The sequence below is a fragment of the Moschus berezovskii genome, chromosome 9 (assembly GCF_049115385.1).
Source record: "Moschus berezovskii isolate FMDL1 chromosome 9, NW_MosBer_1.0, whole genome shotgun sequence".
NCBI lineage: Eukaryota > Metazoa > Chordata > Mammalia > Artiodactyla > Moschidae > Moschus > Moschus berezovskii.
The window spans coordinates 26,872,562-26,893,384 of record NC_142468.1 but is presented as its reverse complement, the minus strand read 5'-3'; the positions used below and the strand labels follow the sequence as shown (position 1 = coordinate 26,893,384).

Here is a 20,823-nt window from a genome sequence, read left to right as displayed (position 1 = left end):
AGCGTCCAGCGGGGGACCATGAGCCCTGTTCCGGAGGTTTATTCGAGACCACGGCGGTTGTACGCGCAGTCTGCCCTATCGGATGTAAGTGCAGCTTCGGCCGACCCCACCCCGCGACGGGTGGAAGGACGACCCCGCGGCCCCCGCCCACCTCCGGCGCCCGACGGGGCTCGGTGGCTGGGCCGCTGGGCCCTCCACGGCCTCAGCCGCGGCCTTGCCCTCCGCGCTCACCCTAGCCTGGGGCGAGCCGCACTCGAAGAGACCTGGGCAAAGTGGTCTACGAAAACCAGATGATGGAGGTGTGTTCAGCAAACGGTCAGATTTGAATTCCGGCTCCCCACGCTGATATCCAGATGTAGGAAAGTTCCACCTCACCACCTCTGATGGGTTGTCTGCAAAATAAGAAACCCTCTGAGGAAGCAGTCCTGCTCGGTCCGATTGGGATCCCCGGAGAGGAAAGGTTCCGGGCTGGTAGCTATGCAGCCTTGGAGAGCGCGAACCTGCAGTACGTTCGCTTGCTTTTGAAGGTGTGGGTCAGGGTTACAACAGGTGTCATAACTCCTCTGAAAGATTGGGGCTGCCTTGGGCACCAGTTTATTGTGGTCCAAGTCCCAATTAATCGGTAAATTGCTATGGTGAGCCTTGAGGTGATGCAGGCTCTTAGCCTTCCACTCTTCCTTCCCTTCCTTTCTCCCCTACTTTCCTCCCTTCCTTACTGTCTACTGAAACTACACCCCAAAATAATAACATAAAACCCTGGCATCAAGTTTAAAAAAAAAAGGAAGTTTAAGGCTAAAAAGCGTTAAAGAGCAACTAGTGAGAATTATTGTTAAAAGTTCGTTATGACATGTTGATTTTAAATTGAACTTTTAATTATTTTTGCTGCAATCATTTCATTTTACAGCAATTGGGATTGCGATTAGGGATGTGGTACTGGAAAGATGAAACCAAAACACTTGAATTCAGAAGGTAAATTTTAACAAAATTTTATTATATTATAGCTTTTATGGAAATTGTTTGTGTAAAAAAAAAATTCAAGCAATACAGAAGAGCACAAAGAATAAAATGAATGTCTCCTGAAATCTCACCATCTAGAGATAACTATTTTGGCAGCCTTCCAGATATCACTTTCTGATGACATTTATCAGCTGCTTCCTATGTACCAGAAACTGTGCTAATCAGTTTATCAACCCTTTGAAACAGCTGCATGTTAATCCACTTTTACATATGAAGAAACTGATGTCAAAGGGCTAAGAAGTTTGAGGAAAGCTAACTGACTTGGCCAGATCACACAGCTCAGAGGTTACTAAGATGTTTTAAATCTAGGTCTACTTGGTTAACACTCTATATTATTAACTGCTTTATAAGATTGCTTTTTTGAGTTATAGAAATAGAGTTTTACATTAATAAGACCATGTTATACCTGCTGCAGTAGACAGTAAATTTTACAAGGTAAAATTATTAGATTAGAAGAAAGAAAGTGAAAGTCACGTCTGACTCTTTGTGACCCAGGCCAGAATACTGGAGTGGGTAGCCTTTCCCTTCTCCAGGGGATCTTATCTTCCCAACCCAAGGATCAAAGTCAGGTTTTCCGCATTACCAGCTGAGCCACAGGGGAAAACCCAAGAATACTGGAATGGGTAGCCAATCCCTTCTCCAGCGGATCTTCCCTACCCAGGAATCGAACCAGGTTCTCCTGCATTGCAGGTAGATTCTTTACCAACTGAGCTACTAGGGAAGATTAGAACTAGTTTTAATTCTCCACTGGGAAAATATTGACTCTATTAAAAGTGTTTTGTTTAACAAGACTAGCCACCATCTGCTATGCACCTGTTATGTCCCAGGCATTTGCATATTTTTCTGATTCTTAAAACAGCTTTGAAAAGTGAGTGTTAATATCTCCTCTCCACTTCATAGATGAAGAAACGTGGCTCAGGGAGATTAAGCAATTAAGCCAAAGTCACACAGCCAGAACAGCAGAACTGACATTTCGAACCAAGATTTATCTGATGCCAAAGCCCTTTCCATTTTAAACAGTATCTCCCTCCAGTAGACTGTAAGCCCTCAGTGGCAGGAACTGTCTTAGTCATCTTCACATCCCTGAAGCCATCTCCAGAATTTCACAGAGTAGACACTCACCAAATGTTTACTGAACAAGTACATACTGTACTGAGGACATGGGGGCTGTGGGAAGGAATTTGGAGTGTCATGTACCCAGATAATCTGCTTTGCAAAGTAACAGCTCGATCTCAGGAGTGTTCAAGTTCTATCACATCAATTTAAGACCTTGGAAATTTCTTCCAGGGTTTTGGTCTCCCTCTACCTAGGGTAGGTAGGCCACCTTTTACACCCACTAGCCAATAGGAGTTCACAGACATCTAGGTACTCTCAGATTCAGGTCAAGAGAAGATGACCCCTTTTCCTTTCCCCCACCTTGCAGTTCCTGGCATCTCCCCTGGATGAATGACACTGGGACTCTTACCCTTCAGAGAAGTAGTGCCCTATTCTCAGGCAGAGTTTGTCTGACCTTTGCAGACTGTATCCTGAGGAGGATAACTGTATCAGAATATAACAGTATACCCATTACCTCCATGCATAAAATGACACAGTAATGGGCAGGGAAAGGATGGTCATTATTCCTTAAGAAAAAGACCATGGAGAGTGGTTTGGAGGGAGACCTGGGTTCAAATCTTGGTTCTGCTACTAATTTGGTGGTCATAATTTGTCAAGTTACTTAGCCTTGTTAATTGTAAGTTCCCTTATTCAGAAAATTAAATAATAATGCCTTCTGAGGAGTAAATGAGGGCATTGCATAGTTCATCAGCTTGCATGCCCATTTCTTTCTTATTTGTTAAGGAGGGAATACCTTGGAGACTTCTCTGGCTGTCCAGTGGTTAAGACTTCGCCTTCCAATGCAGGAGCATGGGTTCAATCCCCGGTCAGGGAGCTAAGATACCACATGCCTCAGGGTCAAAGATCCAAACATAAAACAGAAGCAATATTGTAACAAATTCAATAAAGACTTTTAAAATGGTCCACATCAAAGAATCTTTTAAAAAAAGGAATACCTTTATTCACAGGTGAGTTGGCCCACAAGACATGCATCTCTCTGACAAAGTGTGTGTAGTTCTATCGTTTCATGTTTCAGGTGCCTTCAACTTCCAGCTGAGAGAGAATCAGCCCCTGTCTGAGTCTTTGCTAAGGTCATGGACTCCCCTGAGGACGCACAGGAAACTACACCTCCAGAAGCCTTGGACTTATTTTTCAACATAGCCTAAGAAAAGACTAGTAACCCCTGAAGAGCTCTAACTGGTGTGGAAGCCAAGAGTGGTCCAACCCTCTGCATCTTAGTGATGAGTTCTAGGAGAAAATATGACTGTTTTTTCTCATTTGTTTCAGGGCAAAGGAAAATGACATGATTGTTCTATAAATATCAGGAAAGCACATCAACACAACGTGGTCTAAATAGGTTGCCAGATTCAAGGGGGAACTATGAAGATTGGAAGAAAGTATAGATATAGGTCAGACTGTGGTTTGGGAGCCAATCAGAGGTTCAGTTTAAGGGACGATTTTCAATTATTACTAGTGCTGCTTCTTAGTGATTCCAAAAGCACTGTGAGCATAGGCTGCTTTCAGAGCTATGGCAGGACACTCACAAGGAGGAATCCATCTCACCATCTGAACCAGAAGATGACTTTAGTCAAGTTAAAAACCACTCAGACAAGTATGGGAAGGTGTTATGTGTCCAGAGGTCATAAAAATGAAGGTTTAGCAGTAAATGTCAGACTGTTGGCTAAGGGCATGCACTGCCACAAGTTTCAAATACTGAGACATGGTCAGCCTCTCTGAGCCTTAGTTCTCCATCAGTAAAATGACATCCATGTACTGGATGATCTTTTTGATGTCCTCTAACCCCAAATTCTATGATCTTATGACTTTATAATTCTAAATTCACTTGACTTAGTTCACAGACCTGTTCTGTAAGATCCCAAATGTCCTTTTCCTTATCATAAGTCTCTCTCATCTCTTGTGTTTCTACATGAATTGTGAAATTTTTTGTTTTAGTTCTGTGAAAAATGCCATTGGTAATTTGATAGGGATCACATTGAATCTGTAGATTGCATTTGGTAGTATAGTCATTTTCACAATATTGATTCTTCCTACCAAGGAACATGGAATATCTCTCCATCTCTTTATGTAATCTTAGATTTCTTTCATCAGTATCTTATAATTTTCTGTGTATAATTCTTTTGTCTCCTTAGGTAAGTTTATTCCTATATATTTAATTCTTTCTGCTGCAATGGTGAATGGGATTGATTCCTTAATTTCTTTCTGATTTTTCATTGTTAGTATATAGAAATGCAAATGATTTCTGTGTATTGATTTTTGTATCTTGCAACTTCGCTAAAATCAGTGATTAACTCAAGTAATTTTATGATACTGTCTTTAGGGTTTTCTATGTACAGTATCATGTCATCTGCAAACAGTGAGAGCCTTACTTCTTCTTTTCCGATCTGGATTCCTTTTATTTCTTTTTCTTCTCTGATTGCTGTAGCTAGGACTTTCAGAACTATGTTGAATAATAGTAGTGAAAGTAGACACCCTTGTCAGACAACACTTATTTTTGATATTACAGCAATGCCTGACACAGAGTATGGCCTCAGTATATATTTATTGTGGCTTAATTGTGGTCCATTGTTAGTTATGTCCATTACTGTTCAATAATGCTTGTACAAAATCTAAAGAATCTAAGAAACCCTGAGTTAAGTAAAGGGTCCTAAAACCTTCTTAGAGATAATCAAGCTTTTAGAAGAGTCCACAGCGATGACAACTGAGTCCTGCTCGGGAGGCAGGACTGCCTGGTGGGTAAGCACATGGCTCTGTAGCTAGAGAACTGGCCCCAGTTCTGGCTCTGGCACTTGCTAAGTGATCTTGGTCAGTTTACTTAATCTCTTTCTAAACTTCAGTCTTTCTCATAACGGAAAAATTGTGACAGTAGTAATGTTTTCCTCATAGAGTTGCTGTGAGGATTGAATGAGATCATACTTCAAAGCACTTTGCGTGTAACAAGTACTCAATAAATCAAAAAAATCCTTCCAAATAGATCACAAGCCTTCTATTTCTTGTGAAGTTACAGCTGGATTTTCAGATGAAATGTGTTGTGTATGGTGGTATGCTGGGGGCTAGTGATACGTAGATGCTGAATACAAAGTCCAGTCTTTTCATCTTTTCCTAGGAGGTGGTTCCACATGTGAATACATGTGGATTAAGTGTGGATGTGCCTCTGATTCTCTCCAGGACACTCACAATACATATCAGTCCTAAGGTTCCATGAGCCGTGGCAATGCTCTGATTAGTTTCTCCCAAGAAAAGATTAAGTTCCTAATTTTCTCATTTCTATTACAGTTTTACACCTGCGGTAGAACTCAAGGAAAGAGGAAAGAAAGGCAAAGCAGTTCACTTTGTTGAAATTGATGGTCCAGCTTCAGACAGGTAGCTTAACTACCACCATGGCAATGTTGCTAAGAGCGCCTCTTAACAGAATGGCTTAAGCCTCTACAAACTCTTAAGAAAATATCACTCCCATCATCTTAAGTTGAAATGCAAATACACATCAAGGAAAGAACATGCACTATTTCACAATTATGATGGGAGCTAGTCATCCCAATAGTGTATCCCTGTGATAATTTGGCTACAAATGAATTTTCAGCTTCTTATACTTTTAAAAAGAATTGAAAATGAAGATATGCCAAAAATAGATGAGATAAATGTTCTATTTTGGGTGAAATTGGTATTTTCATTTTATGTCAGGCAGTATGCATTCCTCCTATCCCTAGCATAGTATATACAATGTTTAATAAAATATATTCCCAAGTGATCCTGCATTAAATGAAAGCCACGCATAACACTCAGGGTCTTCTTCAGTCAGTTCAGTTCAGTTCCGTCGCTCAGTCGTGTCCGACTCTCCGCGACCCCATGAATCACAGCACGCCAGGCCTCCCTGTCCATCACCAACTCCCGGAGTTCACTCAAACTCATGTCCATCGAGTCGGTGATGCCATCCAGCCATCTCATCCTCTGTCGTCCCCTTCTCCTCCCGCCCCCAATCCTTCCCAGCATCAGAGTCTTACTTTAAAGTAAATACTTTCTGTGCCTCCGGATAGGTTAAATACAACTAAAACCATTCGAAGTACTATTAAAGGGCTTCCCTGGGGATTCAGTGGTAAAGAATCCCCCTGCTGTGCAGGAGATTCGAGTTCCATCCCTGATCCGGGAAGATCCCACATGCTGTGGAGCAACTAGGCCCGTGCGCCCCAACTGCTGAGGCCTGTGCTCTAGAGCCTGGGAGCCATATCTGCTGAGCCCGTGTGCCGCAACTGCTGAAGCCCGCATGCCGTAGAGCCTGTGGTCCCCAACGAAAGAAGCCATGGCAATGAGAAACCTGCTCACCACAACCAGAGAGTAGCCCCTGGTCTGTGCAACCAGAAAACCCCTTGCAGCAACAAGGACCCAGCAGAGCCAAAAATTAAAAAAAAAATTTTTTTTTAAAGCACTACTAGAGATTGTCGTATCCCCTAACAGGTTGACAGATAAAAGGTTTGCTCTAAGAGACGATAAGTCACCCAGAGGCTTAGAGAAGCGGAGTCAGCAGGGCAGCGTTACCCTCCACGATGCTAAATGTGAGTGACTGTGTCGTCATCCTTACATGTGTGCCCTGGCGTCAGCCTCTAAGGCAGCAGTTTGTCCCTCTTTCAACTGTCTGTCTTCTCCCCCTTCAGTTGTGGCTTTGCTTTTGCTACAAGATACTGAGATGCCGCGTATCTGTTCCTTTACGACATTTATGAGGTATGTAATTTTGGAGTCATCCCATCTGATAAATGATGAAAAATCTGAGTTTAGGAGAAAGAGCTGGCTCCACGCTAGCCATCCTCTCAGGATTTTGTTTCGAAGACTGAGACCAAAGCGAGAAAAAGTCAGGTCACAGGAGCCCAAAATAAAGTCAAGGAGAATGGAGAGCATATCATCAGAGTTCCAACAAGTATGCACGGTGTGTATGTTAGTTAAAGGGTATGCTCACTTACTGAAGATCACTGTTCTCCACTAGCTACGTCCGGCAGAACTAGGTGTGTGCCTCTGGCAGAGCTTCTTGTCCTTCCTAAGCGTCAGTTTCCTCAGATGCAAGTTTGGAAGTCCTGGTGTCGCGGGTGGCTGTTCGTGGAAGGTGCTCCACGTGACAGCTGCACTGTGACCACTCAGTGGAAATTGGGTATCCTGAACTGTGGGAGCGCCCTCAGATTCCCTCAGCATTCAGTGAAGACCATTCGTGGAAAACATCTGAAAGTCTCTGCCTGATGCTTTATTCTATGGCAGGAGCACACTCAGCCAGACTACAGGGCAAGCTTGGGGCATTAGGGGGTCAGCATGCCAGAAGCAGCCTCCAGTCAGTGATGTGCTGGAGGGAGAGTTGGCAGATAAATAGCCCACCTTCCACCTGTCAGGATAACTCTTGAGTTTTCTACCCTGTCTCCCAGAGTTCCCCATGGGACTGAACTACACAGTGATAATGAACTTGTTAGCACCCCTTTTCTATCTCACCTCTCCGCTCCCTTACTGATGCTTACTCTGATCACTTCCAAGTAAACTACTTACTCTCACATCTGTCTCATGGCACATTTCTGAGAGAACCCAACCTAGGACAGGTAATTATTAATATCATGGAAAAAAATGTCTGCACTGCTCATCTTCATCTTGCTTTCAAGGTATGGTTAAGGAAAGCATGCCACAGTAAACATTTCCATCTGGGGCTAGAAAGGAAGCAGCAAAAATTTTGTAAGAATATTTGGAAAGAAAACAAAGGCTTTTAGTTTTAAAACAAATGACGTAGGACTGTAAATCAATGCAATCTTTTTGGAGAGCAAAACTTATGAAACTTTAATGTACAGATATTCTGTGTCCTACCTAGCATTTTCACTTCTAGGAAGTTACTCAAAAATGTGGCTATGAGAATGATTACTGCAGCAATGTCTATAATATTTTCAAAAAACGTAAATATCCATCGGTACAGGATTAGTTAAATTATGAGCTACAGAATACTTTATCCAGCTGTTTAAAAAAAGGAGAAAAATCTATACATGGTATCATGGAAAAAGGTCCATCCTACACAGATAAGTGACAGAAGCAAGTTGCAAAGACTTGTGTATACAGCATTGTCCCATTTGTTACCAAAAAAATTAAGGAATATATTCATGCATAAGTATGTGTGTTGGTAGAGGAGGACCTTATATGTGATCGCCTGTGCTCTAGAAAGGTTAGGATGGATGCATGCCAAACTCTTAACAGTGGGTACCACTAAGGAGTAGGATGGTGACAAAAGAGTGAGGGGAGAACCTTTTTACCTTGTACATTTGTGTACATTTTTTAAACAACAAAGTTACCTATAGTATAAAAACTCTAAAAAAATGAAAACTAATTAATAAGCAAGAGTGTAATTCAATTGTGTCCTCCTAAAAAGTTTTGTTTACAAAAGTAAGATTTCTTGTATCTTCAGCAGTTATAGTAGATAGAATTTTATATGTAAATTAGTTATGTGATGGGTGTGCTGACATGTGTTTCTACTTATTCTTGTGTTGTGTGCCCATGTATTTTTTTATGACTAGCTTCATGATTGAAATACGTTGTCATTATTTTCTTTTAATCTCCTCATAGGAATAAGAATCTTGACAATTTCCTTATGGCATTGTTGTACTACTTATATTATTACTTGGAAAAAATCTCACAGGAAAAGAAACCCAAAAGCTATATGGTGTAAGTAGAATTTTATAGTGCATTTAAAAAAATTGATTTATTTATTTCTGGCCGAGCCTCAGGGCTTCCAGGATGTTAGTTCCCCACCAGGGATTGAACCCAGGGCCCTGGCAGTGAAAGCACCAGTCCTAACCACTGGACCACCAGGAAATTCCCCATAGTGTACTTTAAAACTTTATCACTACCAGTATTAGAACTAACTTTTGTGTAGACTAAAGAGACGATGGAAATTGAGAAATCTTGGATTATTAAGATAAAATGTTTATTTAATGTTTCTCTTATAAGATAAAAAATAAAATGTTTATTATTATTAAACATTTTACAGGGAGGAGTTCTTCAGTTTTAACGCTCACTGAATAATTCAGATGGGTATTCTGTTAACTAAATATTCCAAATAATATAGACCAGCACTCCCTAATAAAAGCGTATGCTCAACTTTTGAGAGCTATGTATGTAATTTAAACTTTTCTGATAGTTATATTTTTAAGTTGCAAAAAGATACAGGAGAAATTAATTTTAACAAGGTATTTTATTTAATCCAGTGACTCAAAAATGTAATCATTACAACTTGTAGTCATTGTTAGGAAGCTATTAATAAAATACTTTACTTTTATTTAGCAAGTTTTTGAAATAAGGTCTGTTTTATAATATTCCTCAATTCAGAGGAATTGAAGAACAGCTGATCACTAGCTGCTCAAAGCAGTCAGCAGCTACATGTGGCTCACAGCCATATTGAACAATGTGGATATAGATATTATTTCTGTTTTTCATGCTTACAAAGTTCTTGCTAAAGGATTTGTAAGCATCTAATTAAAAAACCTAAGAATTAAAAAAAAGTAACAGGTATGACCCAAATGATATTCCACATCACAGAAGAAAACAAGATTTTGTAGGCTACATATGAAGAATTTAATCACTTTAGGTGGAGGTGGCTCAGAGCTATACAGGGCAAGAATCTGGGAACTCAGCGTACCAAGTGGAACAATGCCTCTCAGGCATGGTGACCTTTGCAAGCCATGAAACTTTCCCAGTGCCCTCCCCAGTACATGTGGAACCAACCCAATGATTTAGCTCTTAGGAATGCTGGATAAGAGTCATCAGTTTGTTGCAGTGGAATGTTTTAAAAATGCAGAATCCTTGCACATAAACAAGCAGCCTGAGAAACATTTTGTGGACAGATGAATGTATTGGGATAGCAGTTTTCTAAGGAACCAAATAAATAATTCAAACATTGCTGCTTCAGTAAAGCCATTATAATATGCAACATCCAGCAGAGCAGCCAGAGATCATGAAGTGTGTCTATGGCAGCAGAGGGGCTCAAGCCAGACGTGGTCTCAGAAACTTGAGGAGTCTTACTGTTTCCAAAGACAAAATTTATTAGATTTTGGTAGCATATTAGCTTTTATATTGTATGGTGTTTTCAAATTCTGCAGGTTATTGCTACTCAAGCCAGAGCCATTGTTTCAGTTCTTAATCTATAAGAATAGATAACAGAGAAGAAAGGTTTCTTAGTTATTTTTGAAATGTACTAAAATTTAGAACCCAGTAATATTTGGTTGGGGGTTCCCTGGTGGCTCAGATGATAAAGAATGTGCCTGCAGTGCAGGAGACATGGGTTCAATCCCTGGGTTGGGAAGATCCCCTGGAGAAGGGAATGGCTACCCACGCCAGTATTGTTGCCTGAAGAATTCCATGGACAGAGTAGTCGGGTGGGCTACAGTCCATGGGGTTACAAAGAGTCAGACACAACTGAGCGACTAACACTCACTTTTTTTTCAGTGATATTTGTATATTTTCATAGAAGGAATCAGTTACAGAATGACTGAAAAATCCAAGCCTTAAAAGTAATGGTTCTGTGGTGTGATTCTAAAAAAGCATAACTTCATTTTCAAGTCTCCATTAGTTGATTGGTTTATTTATTATAATAGAAACAAATTAAATTGCGATATCTTGGCATAACTTAAAAATTAATTTCAGTCAAAATAATGAGGTCGAACATAGAGATAACAGTAGCACTCACTTTCAGTTATTGTCCAGATTAGGTAAGATCATGCATTTTATCCTAACCTAGTGGTTGGCACTTGGAAGGAAAGCCTATAACCTGTGAGAGGAGAGTGGGAAGAGATATAGAAAGATATCAAAGATACACTTTGATGATCTTAGATGACTAAAAGACCTCATTCCAGAAGAAGAAGCCTTATCCCCATTTTACAGATGATGAAGCTAAGGCTCAGTTTAGATAGCTGGCTGGAGGTTACCTGCCAAGTTAGTGGTGGAGCTGAGACTAGAACGCACGTCTGTTTAACTCCCCAGTCTGTCTGTGTGGTGTGTTCTCATCCCTTACTAGTCAGACTGGCTTTCTGTTGCTAGGGTTATCCATTTGTAATTAGGACTTATAGCTTCCGAACAAAGGTTCAATTATGTATGCAGTTTTAAACATCATAAGTATTTTCAAGTTGTTGCAAGCTTCATAATTATAATTTTTAATGGTGGCATAACATTCCATCAAGCCACTGTATGTTAGCGACTTATAGATCTGCCTGTTGAGAAGCAATGTAGTATAGTGATAACGGCACACACTTTGGTGCCTGGCTTAAATCCCACAGGGACTCATATGTTGGATCCTTGTCAAGTCCTTAAACAGTAACTGGCTGTGTTACTACAGCCTGTATTGCTATTCCTATTATCCCTCTATTTTATATATTTTTGGAGTCTCCAGGTTTTCTGATAGACATAAATCATTGCATTGATATCTTCATGTATTACATTTCTCCCCTAACTTTGGATGATTTTTTTAAAAAGAAATTTCTAGGAGAGATTGTTGGATCAAAACTTATGACCAATTGTGTGGCACTTGAAATTATTACCAAAATTTTTTCCAGAGGATTATACCTGGGTTTGTTTTAAATGCCAGGCTCTACCCAGACTTAATGGAACCAAAATCTGAAAGAGGAGTTGGCATTGGGAATTTGGACTTCTAGCAATTACCCCCAGGTGAAATTTTTTACACGTATTAAGACTTGAGAACCATTTGCCCAAACATTTCAAACCGTTTCTTTGTTGTTGTTGTTTGGTTTGCTTTGTTTTCAGCAGCAAAGGAGAGATTAACTATTGGCGGATCTGGCAAAGTAGAGGTGAAGGCTGAAAGTGGTGTTTCTGAAGGAAACAGGGAGGCAGGAAACAGTGATGGTCTTTGGGGTGCTCGTGGGAGAGTGTGTGTTGGGTTATATGATATTTGGAACCCACTTTTATCTATTGCAGAAGCTCATGTTATTCTGATGACTCACAGGCCTTCTCACCACGTGTGATAAACTTTTGTGCTTGGAAACATCTGTATTATCCTTAAACCCACTCCTTTCCCCACAGCTTATCCTCCGGTGGTTAGTCTAGTGGTTAACAACAGAAGGGGCATTATGCTCTTCCTGTTGTTTAAAGTGCATTTCATCTGGTTTAAATCTTTCTGAAAACAAAAGGGCAGGAAACAAGATAGTGACACTTCATTTTTCAATAGCCGTCATTGGAATATATCGTTGGCAATATTGTTTCCTACTATATTGTACTGCAAAGCTTCTAAAATTAGGCTTCAGACATGCTGTAACCTAAAAACAGATCGTCTTTTAGAAAGTACATTTGCAATTCAATTGGATGGGGCTCTGTTTTACAGGGAAGCAGGAAGGTGATTGTAATTGATGCCAAAGTTCCCAGAGTAGTTTCTCACTAGTGCCTTTTTAGCAAACAAAGAACTGAGGGTGGGCAAATGTTGAGTAGTTCAAACATTGAGTCCCCAAACGTAGTAGTAACGTCAGAAAACCCTCAGGAAGCTAAGGTGAGAAAAAGTCTCCATGGCTGTTATAGCAAAACAGCAGGAAAGTGGGCTGCTCACTGCCTCAGAAACTAGGATAGGGAATTTGTTAGTTGAGCTGTTCTCAGTTAGGACTGTCTGTATATAAAATTAAGGGTACATCAGTTCAGTTCAGTTCAGTCACTCAGTCGTGTCCAACCCTTTGCGACCCCATGGACTGACTGCAGCACGCCAGGCCTCCCTGTCCATCACCAACTCCCTGAGTTTACTCAAACTCATATCCATTGAGTAGGTGATGCCATCCAACCATCTCATCCTCTGTCCACCCCTTCTTCTCCTGCCCTCAATCTTTCTCAGCATCAGGGTCTTTTCCAATGAGTCAGCTCTTCGCATCAGGTGGCCAAAGTATTGGAGTTCAGTCTTCCAATGAACACTCAGGACTCTCAAGAGTACGTAGCACAATATTTAAAGCATCTTTAAAAAATGAATACTCAGAACTTCCCTGGTGGTACACTGGATAGGAATCTGCCTGTCAATGCAGAGGACACAGATTTGATCCCTCATCTGGGAAGATCACTTCGTCTGCAGAGCAACTAATCCCATGAGCTGCAACTACTGAGCCCACACCATAGAGCCTGTGCCCCACAACAAGAGAAGCCACTGCAATGAGAAGCCCTCGCACTGCAATGGAAGGGTAACCCTCTGCAGCTAGGGAAAGCCCGTGTTCAGCACCGAAAACTCAGCACAACCAAAAATAAATTAATAATATTCAGCATAAACTTGAGATGCTGATTACAATGATAGATGTCAAAGGACTTGGAGGACCCAGCTCAAATAAAAAAAAAAAAAGAAATGATAAGTGAGATGTGTTGACTCACTTCTGTTTATTTCAAAATAGTTTATACTTCTGACTTTTCACTAGTTGATAAAGACATTTACCAAATTAATCCAAATTGTTGTTTTTCTTTTCAGGGGCCTTGCAGAGAAAAAAAGAAATTAATCCAGATTATTGTTTTTCTTTTCAGAGGCCTTGTAGAGAAAAAAGAAATGGAAATGATTATCAGTAAGTTAGAAGCAGCACAGAAATACTTGGCACAGAAGTACTGTGTCCTTGTCCTGGGCTTGGGAATGCCTGATAAGCATCACATGAGCTGCGGAAAGTAAGCATCCATTTAGATCTTCACTTGTGTGTATATCCACATCTTTACGACCCTTAATTTTGACTTTTGCTACCCTTGAGAAAGGCTTATTCTTTGTTGTACAGAATAAGTGGGCTCTACTGAGACTGTCCCAGACTCATGTGATGTAGTGTTGGAGAGAGCCAAGTGAGTCTAGGAAGAACCCCAGAATCTCAGCTGATTTTTTTTCTGTCTTTCAGTTAAAGGTGATTTACAATGCTGTGTTAGTTTCAAGTGTGACAGATATTTTAACAACCTGCTACCACTTGGGTTTAAATTTCTTTCAGGTTGAATAGGATTGAAACGTATATATTGCCATAGGTAAAATAGCTAGCAAGGAAATGGCAACCCACTCCAGTGTTCTTGCCTAGAGAATCCCAGGGACAGGGGAGCCTGGTGGGCTTCCGTCTGTGGGGTCACACAGAGTCGGACACGACTGAAGTGACTTAGCAGCAGCAGCAGTAGCAGGAAGTTGCTGTATACACAGGGAGCTCAACCTGGTGCTCTGATGACCAAGACGGGTGGGATGAAGAGGGACATTCAAGAGAGGGGACATATGTATACTTACTGCTGATTAACATTGTTGTATGGCAGAAACCAACACAATATTATCAAGCAATTATCTTCCAAATAAAAATTAAAGTAAGAACAGTAAAAATAAAAAAATTCTCTCAAATTATATCAGCTCAATGAAATCTTACTTTCCTGTTTCCAGACAAGGGCTACTTGGCTGCCTTGAAGTGGGTATTGGGTGTGTCCTCTGCCCTTCTGCTGCTTGTTTTTCAGAAACAGTTGTGGGTATGAGTAAGATAGGAGTAGTAAAATGACCCCATTTGTGGAAGGATATTTTTTACCTTAGGATGACAGTTTATAATAACTAATATAATTAAAATTTTAAACTGTCGTGTGACAGGAAAGTTTGGGATCACAGGAGAGAAAATTCCAATCCTTAACCCAAAATCTCCCTCTCTGAGTACTAATTTCACAACAGGCTCAAGACCTGTCTCTGGTCATGGCCAAACTTTTAAAAAATTTTTAAACTTTACTGGCAAAGAACCCAATACGTAATTTCTCTCTCTCCACATTCCCCCACATTTTTCAAAATATTTGTATTGTATATACATTTTTGCATTCCACATTTTTCTGTGAACCTTATTCTAGTATTCTGCTTATATAATCTCACCTACTACTTTGAATAGCAACTGTGGTTATTCTGTCATATAATGTACCAGTTTGCTTAACCTTTCCTCTTGTGTACACTTCACTTGTGTAGTTTCAGTTTTTATGCTTACTGTTTTTATATCGAATATCTTTATATAAGTAACTTTGTTCATTTGCACTGTTTTGTTGTTGTTATTCTGTCACTGAGTCATGTCTGACTCTTTACCACCTCATGGATTGTAGCACGCTGGGTTTCTCTGTCCTCCACTATCTCTCAGAGTTTATTCAAATTCATGTCCATTGAGTCGGTGATGCCATCTAACCATCTCATTCTCTGCTGCCCGCTTCTCCTTTTGCCTTCAGTCTTTTCTCAGCATCAGGATCTTTTCCAATGAGTCAGCTCTTTGTATCATGTGGTCAAAGTATTGTAGCTTCAGCTTCAGCAACAGTCCTTCCAATGAATACTCAGGGTTGATTTTCTTTAGGATTGACTAGTTTGATCTCCTTGCTGTCCAAGGGACCCTCCAAAGTGTTCTCCAGCACCACAGTTCAAAAACATCAGTTCTTCAGCGCTCAGCTTTTTTTATGGTACAACTCTCACATTGGTACATGACTACAGGAAAAACTACAGCTTTGACTATGCGGACCTTTGTCAGCAAAGTGATTTCTCTGCTTTTTAATGTACTGTCTAGATTTATCAAGAATAAAGTAGCTAGGCCAAAGCAGAAACTCAGTTGTGGCTGTGTCTGGTGGTGAAAGTAAAGTCCAGTGCTGTAAAGAACAATATTCCATAGGAACTGAAATTGGAGTTGAAAGGAAAAATGTAACAAATCTAGACAGCTCCCTAGTGTCTTTTCCTCTTCTTAAAAGGACACTAATCCCATTATGGGGCCACATCCTCTTGACCTCATCTAAACTCAGTTATCTCCTAAAGGCCCCATCTCCAATTATCATCACTTTGGAGGGGTTTTAAGGGCTTCAACATATGAATTAGGGTGGGGGAAAGACACATTCCATCCATAACAAGGTTAAAGAAAACACATACTCTAAAGAACATATTTAAGTACATTTTTATTACATTGTATTTTTTTATACAAACTTTTAAAAGAACTCATGTTTACAAATGATTGCTCCAGTACATTTCCTGGAGATGTTGATCTTTCTGCCATTGTGGGCAATATCACCTGCTTTGGAGAATAATGTTTTTTAGCTCACTACCCCCATTCACATAACAAATTTTGTATTGGCCAAATTGCTGAACAATGGATATTGAGTAAAACAGATTATAACATGACTTTACCAGAAAAAGTTGTTAATTGGCCATGGGTGTTGATTGTATCCCTGTGTGAAGTTTATATTCCTCTTTTTGGTTGTTTTTATTTAGAGAAGATAAGGACAATGTTTTTGCCAGTTATGAATTATGAACTGATTTTCAGTTCAGTTCAGTTGCTCAGTCGTGTCCGACTCTCTGCAACCCCATGAATCACAGCACGCCAGGCCTCCCTGTCCATCACCAACTCCCGGAGTTCACTCAATCTCATGTCCACAGAGTCGGTGATGCCATCCAGCCATCTCATTCTCTGTCGTCCCCTTCTCCTCCCGCCCCCAACCTTTCCCAGCATCAGAGTCTTTTCCAGTGAGTCAACTCGTCGCATGAGGTGGCCAAAGTATTGCAGTTTCAGCTTTAGCATCAGTCCTTCCAATGAACACCCAGGATTGATCTCCTTTAGAATGGACTGGTTGGATCTCCTTGCAGTACAAGGGACTCTCAAGAGTCTTCTCCAACACCACAGTTCAAAAGCATCAATTCTTCGGCCAGCAGCTTTCTTCATAGTCCCATTCTCACATCCATACATGACCACGGGAAAAACCATAGCCTTGACTAGACGGACCTTTGTTGGCAAAGTAATGTCTCTGCTTTTTAATATACTATCAACATATCATTATTTAACTTCTTCCTGTTGTGAGCAAGCTTCTATTCTCCTGTGTATTTTCTGACTTTTCTTTCTAATGTATGCATACTTAATGTTGGACTAGAACTCCTTATGCTGTTTTTCTCTGGAGATAAAGATTTCAGTAGAACCAGTAATTTAGCAGCTGTTAATTTAGTGCTTTCATGATTCTCGAGAAGTAGGAGGACATGTCCTTCTGGTCCCTCCCTCAAGCACATGCCTTTGAAATTTCTCTTCCCTTGTACAGAGCAGGCCGTGACCATCTTTTAAACCTAAGGCAGCAGGGGGCCTAGTGGGAACACAGTTTTTTTTTTTCTTTCCCCAGCCCAGAACCCCATATATCTGGCTCTAGGCTTTACACCTGTTCAGGAATGACTGAAAATATGATTTGGTTTAGAGCTAAGAGTCTCACTTAGCAGGAAGGAAAAAGAAACCATATAACAGTCTATGACAGTCTCTGAGTTTACCAACAGCCTGGCTTCCCCCTCTTTCCTTTGGATTCCACCCTCACAGGTGAATGTAAGTCCTTTTTGTTGACCAGCATGGCAGCCACTTACCACTGTGGCTATTGAGTGCTTGGAATGTGGCTGATCCACATTAATATGTGCTGTAAGTATAAAATATGCACTGTACAAAAAGCTTAAAAGTGAATAAAATAACTCACTGATAATTTAAAATATTTATTACATATTGAAATGATAATATTTGGGGGTAAAATAAGTATATTATTAAAGTTAATATCACCTGTTTCTTTTTACTGTGGCTCCTAGAAGATTTTAAGTCACATTTGTGGGTTGTCTTAGTTCTACTGGATTACGCTCTTATCAACCTGTGTCCATTTTGTTTCTGATTCTTTTTGCATCCAATAGCCAAAACCACTGTTTGAGACTTTTTTTCCTTTATTTTAAACTCAGTCTCTAGTTCTTTATTTCCATTCCTGCTAACACCTGTGTTATCTCTTCACTACTGTTCCCCTCTCCTCACCTTCCTGACATACACTTTACCAGATATATTTGGAAGAATACATTTCCTCGCTGGCTTGTTTATCCTGAATTTATACTGGTTATGTATATCTTGAATTTCTATTAATTTATTTTAGCTTTTTTTTATGAGTCCCACTTTATTTTTTTTTAATAAAGTGTAGTTAATTTACAATGTTGTGTTAATTTCTGCTGTACAAAGTGATTCAGTCACATAAACATCATTTTTCATGTTGGTTTCATGTTGTTCATTTTTCCATTATGGTTTATCACAGGATACATTGATTAACCAAATACTAGGGGTTTTGATCTGGGTAACCTAGGAAGTTGAAGAAAAAGACATTGGCACTCATTCACAGTGCCTTTTTGATAGCATTTATCTGAGTAAATAGTTATGAGACCATTGGTAATAATCTGCAAAGAGGCCTTTTGAAGATAAAGGATTGCCTAGATCACTGAAATATTGAACTTCCCTTTCAGCCTATAGTTGTGATTTGTTTTATTTCAGGGGGAAAATATCAGATACACAAAAAGACTGGAAATTCTTTGAGGTGAGTCACTTACCTTTGGGGACTCTGCTCTTTGACATGAAACATGAAGTGTAGCAATAACCAATAGTTATTTTTCAGGCACTTATTTTTAGTAAATATCTTCTAAAAAGGATCCTAATAAACTGTGTGCCATTCCTTAAATCTTTGGTCTGATTTTCCTCCTGCAAAAGTGAGTACGTGTGTAAGTTCCCACAGCTCTTCAGGCATGTGGAGAGAGTGGGTCATCTTGGTTTGTGTCTCCTTAGCGGTATTCCATATACGGGAGTTTCCCATGTAATTTTTCATGTCATAGCTGTGGACTATGATTCTTGTCTGTCTTCTGTTGTAGTCCTTTTATACATTCTGTACGTACGTAGCCTGGATTGTCTTCCGACGTCAACACTTCACAGAGATTGAGGAAGAAATAGGAAGGCTCTTTCGTTCCAACATGTTCAACATTCCTCGAAGGAAGCGTGAGGATGAAGAGTCAGGAGGGGAAAAGAAGCGCATGACTTTTGTACAATTCAGGTATGACCTTTTGACTCTCCTAAGTTCAAGGACGTTGCTAGAAAACAGGATGATGTGACCTAAATGTCATTCCTGCTTCTCCCTACCAGGAGAATGATGGCAAAACGCCCAGCGATTAAAAAAGCCATTAACATGCGCTCTCCAGTCATGTCCACTCTGCTGCCCTCTCTCAGAGAAAAAGCTCAGAATGTCTCTGAGAAAAAGTACCGTCAAATAGGCACGAAATTCCCAGCCCAGATGCACGAGCCCAAGGAAACTCTGGACTCTTTGCACATGCCAATGTAAGTGGCCCCAGGGGAGAGGAAGGAGCGATGGAGTGTTGTGTGTCACTTCCTAGTTGGGACCCAGGAGGGGCAGGGGCTCAGACACAGTGCTTCTGCCAGAAAGTTATACAAAGGTGGAAACACAGTCTTCCTATGATCCCTGGCTCCTGTCCACCTGTTTTCTTTCCAGGTCAGCTCTTGGTATACGCATCTAGGCTAGAAAAAACTAGAAAGTTATACTAGACTTCAAACAGTTTTAATTTGGTGAAGTGAATAGCAGACTTTGTAAAACTGAGGTTTTCCCATTAGAAGAATAATCTTTGGGAAATGTACAAAATCTTGCTAGGTGTCAAGTTTTTGGACCCATATTTAAGACTACAGTGGTGGTTCATAGAAATAGGGAAAGCTTAAAAAAATAGGTACATAAATCTGTGTGTGTGTGTATTTATCAGTCTTAGCTTTATACACATACAAAGCACAATCATATGCCTTAGTCTTTGACCTCAGCAAAGATTCATCTATACCAATAATTCTTTCCACAGAGTTGGTATCTTGGGGGAGCCTCGATGTCAGTTCAACCCCCATACCCTTATCCCCCTTGATCCAGAAGAAAGCATGAAGTCTGGGAGACTGTCTTCCCTGATAGAAAGAAATAACATGAGGATTCAGGATACACTGGACTTAGTCATGAGAACACTGTCCTCTCAAACAACATTCCCTAAATAATCTATACATTCCACTTCTGTAGTTAATTCCTATATTTGAAGTAAACTACTTTGACTTGATCACTTTATATAAGACTAGTGTTTATTATTAAACTTTAAAACTTATCCAAATTATTTTTGCTAAAAGTTCAACAGTAGACTAAAGAATTCTAGAAGCTTTTGAAAAGCTCCTTTTCCTATATTTAATAGTTTGCTTTGTTAATTATTTACTTCCTTGGCTTTACATGACTGTTTAGAGTAATGTATTAGGACATTTGCCTATACTACTGCTCAATGAACAACGCAAAGAAGTAGAAGAAAACAATAAAATGGGAAAGACTAGAGATCTCTTTAAGAAAATTGGAGATATCAAAGGAACATTTCATGCAAGGATGGGCATGATAAAAGACAAAAATGGTAAAGACTTAACAGAGGTAGAAGAGGTTAAGAAGAGATGGCAAGAATACACAGCAGAACTGTACAAAAAAGGTATTGATGACCCAGATAACCATGATGATGTGGTCACTCACCTAGAGCCAGACATCCTGGTGTAAGAAGTCAAGTGGGCCTTAGGAAGCATTACTACCAATAAAGCTAGTGGAAGTGATGGAATTCCAGCTGAGCTATTTAAAATACTAAAAGATGATGCTGTTAAAGTGCTGCACTCAGTATGTCAGCAAATTTAGAAAACTCAGCAGTGGCCGCAGGACTGGAAAATGTCAGTTTTCTTCCCAATTCCAAAGAAGGGCAGTGTTAAAAAATGTTCAAAAGGGAAAGTCGCTTAGTCATGTCTGACTCTTTGTGACGCCATGGACTTTAGCCTGCCAGCCTCCCTATCCAGGGAGTTTTCCAGGCAAGAATGCTGGAGTGACTTGATGTTCCCTTCTTCAGGGGATCCTCCCAACCTGGGGATCAAACCT

The 20,823-nt window shown here is 40.2% G+C and overlaps 1 protein-coding gene across 2 annotated transcripts; it reads left to right on the top strand.

The window, feature by feature from the left end:
* PPP1R36 (protein phosphatase 1 regulatory subunit 36) lies at positions 1-20,063 on the top strand. 2 transcript variants are annotated; one of them, XM_055437098.2, is made up of 11 exons: positions 1-84; positions 905-969; positions 5,407-5,493; positions 6,583-6,680; positions 6,780-6,846; positions 8,707-8,805; positions 13,633-13,767; positions 18,387-18,429; positions 18,758-18,936; positions 19,026-19,217; positions 19,742-20,063. In XM_055437098.2, the coding sequence occupies exons 1-11, from the start codon at positions 19-21 to the stop codon at positions 19,923-19,925; spliced, it is 1,215 nt and encodes a 404-aa protein (XP_055293073.2). In that variant the 5' UTR covers positions 1-18; the 3' UTR covers positions 19,926-20,063. The 2 variants fall into 2 exon arrangements, with proteins under 2 accessions (XP_055293073.2, XP_055293074.2); XM_055437099.2 differs by lacking the exon at positions 1-84 and adding an exon at positions 164-299.
* Positions 20,064-20,823: the final 760 nt, after the last annotated feature.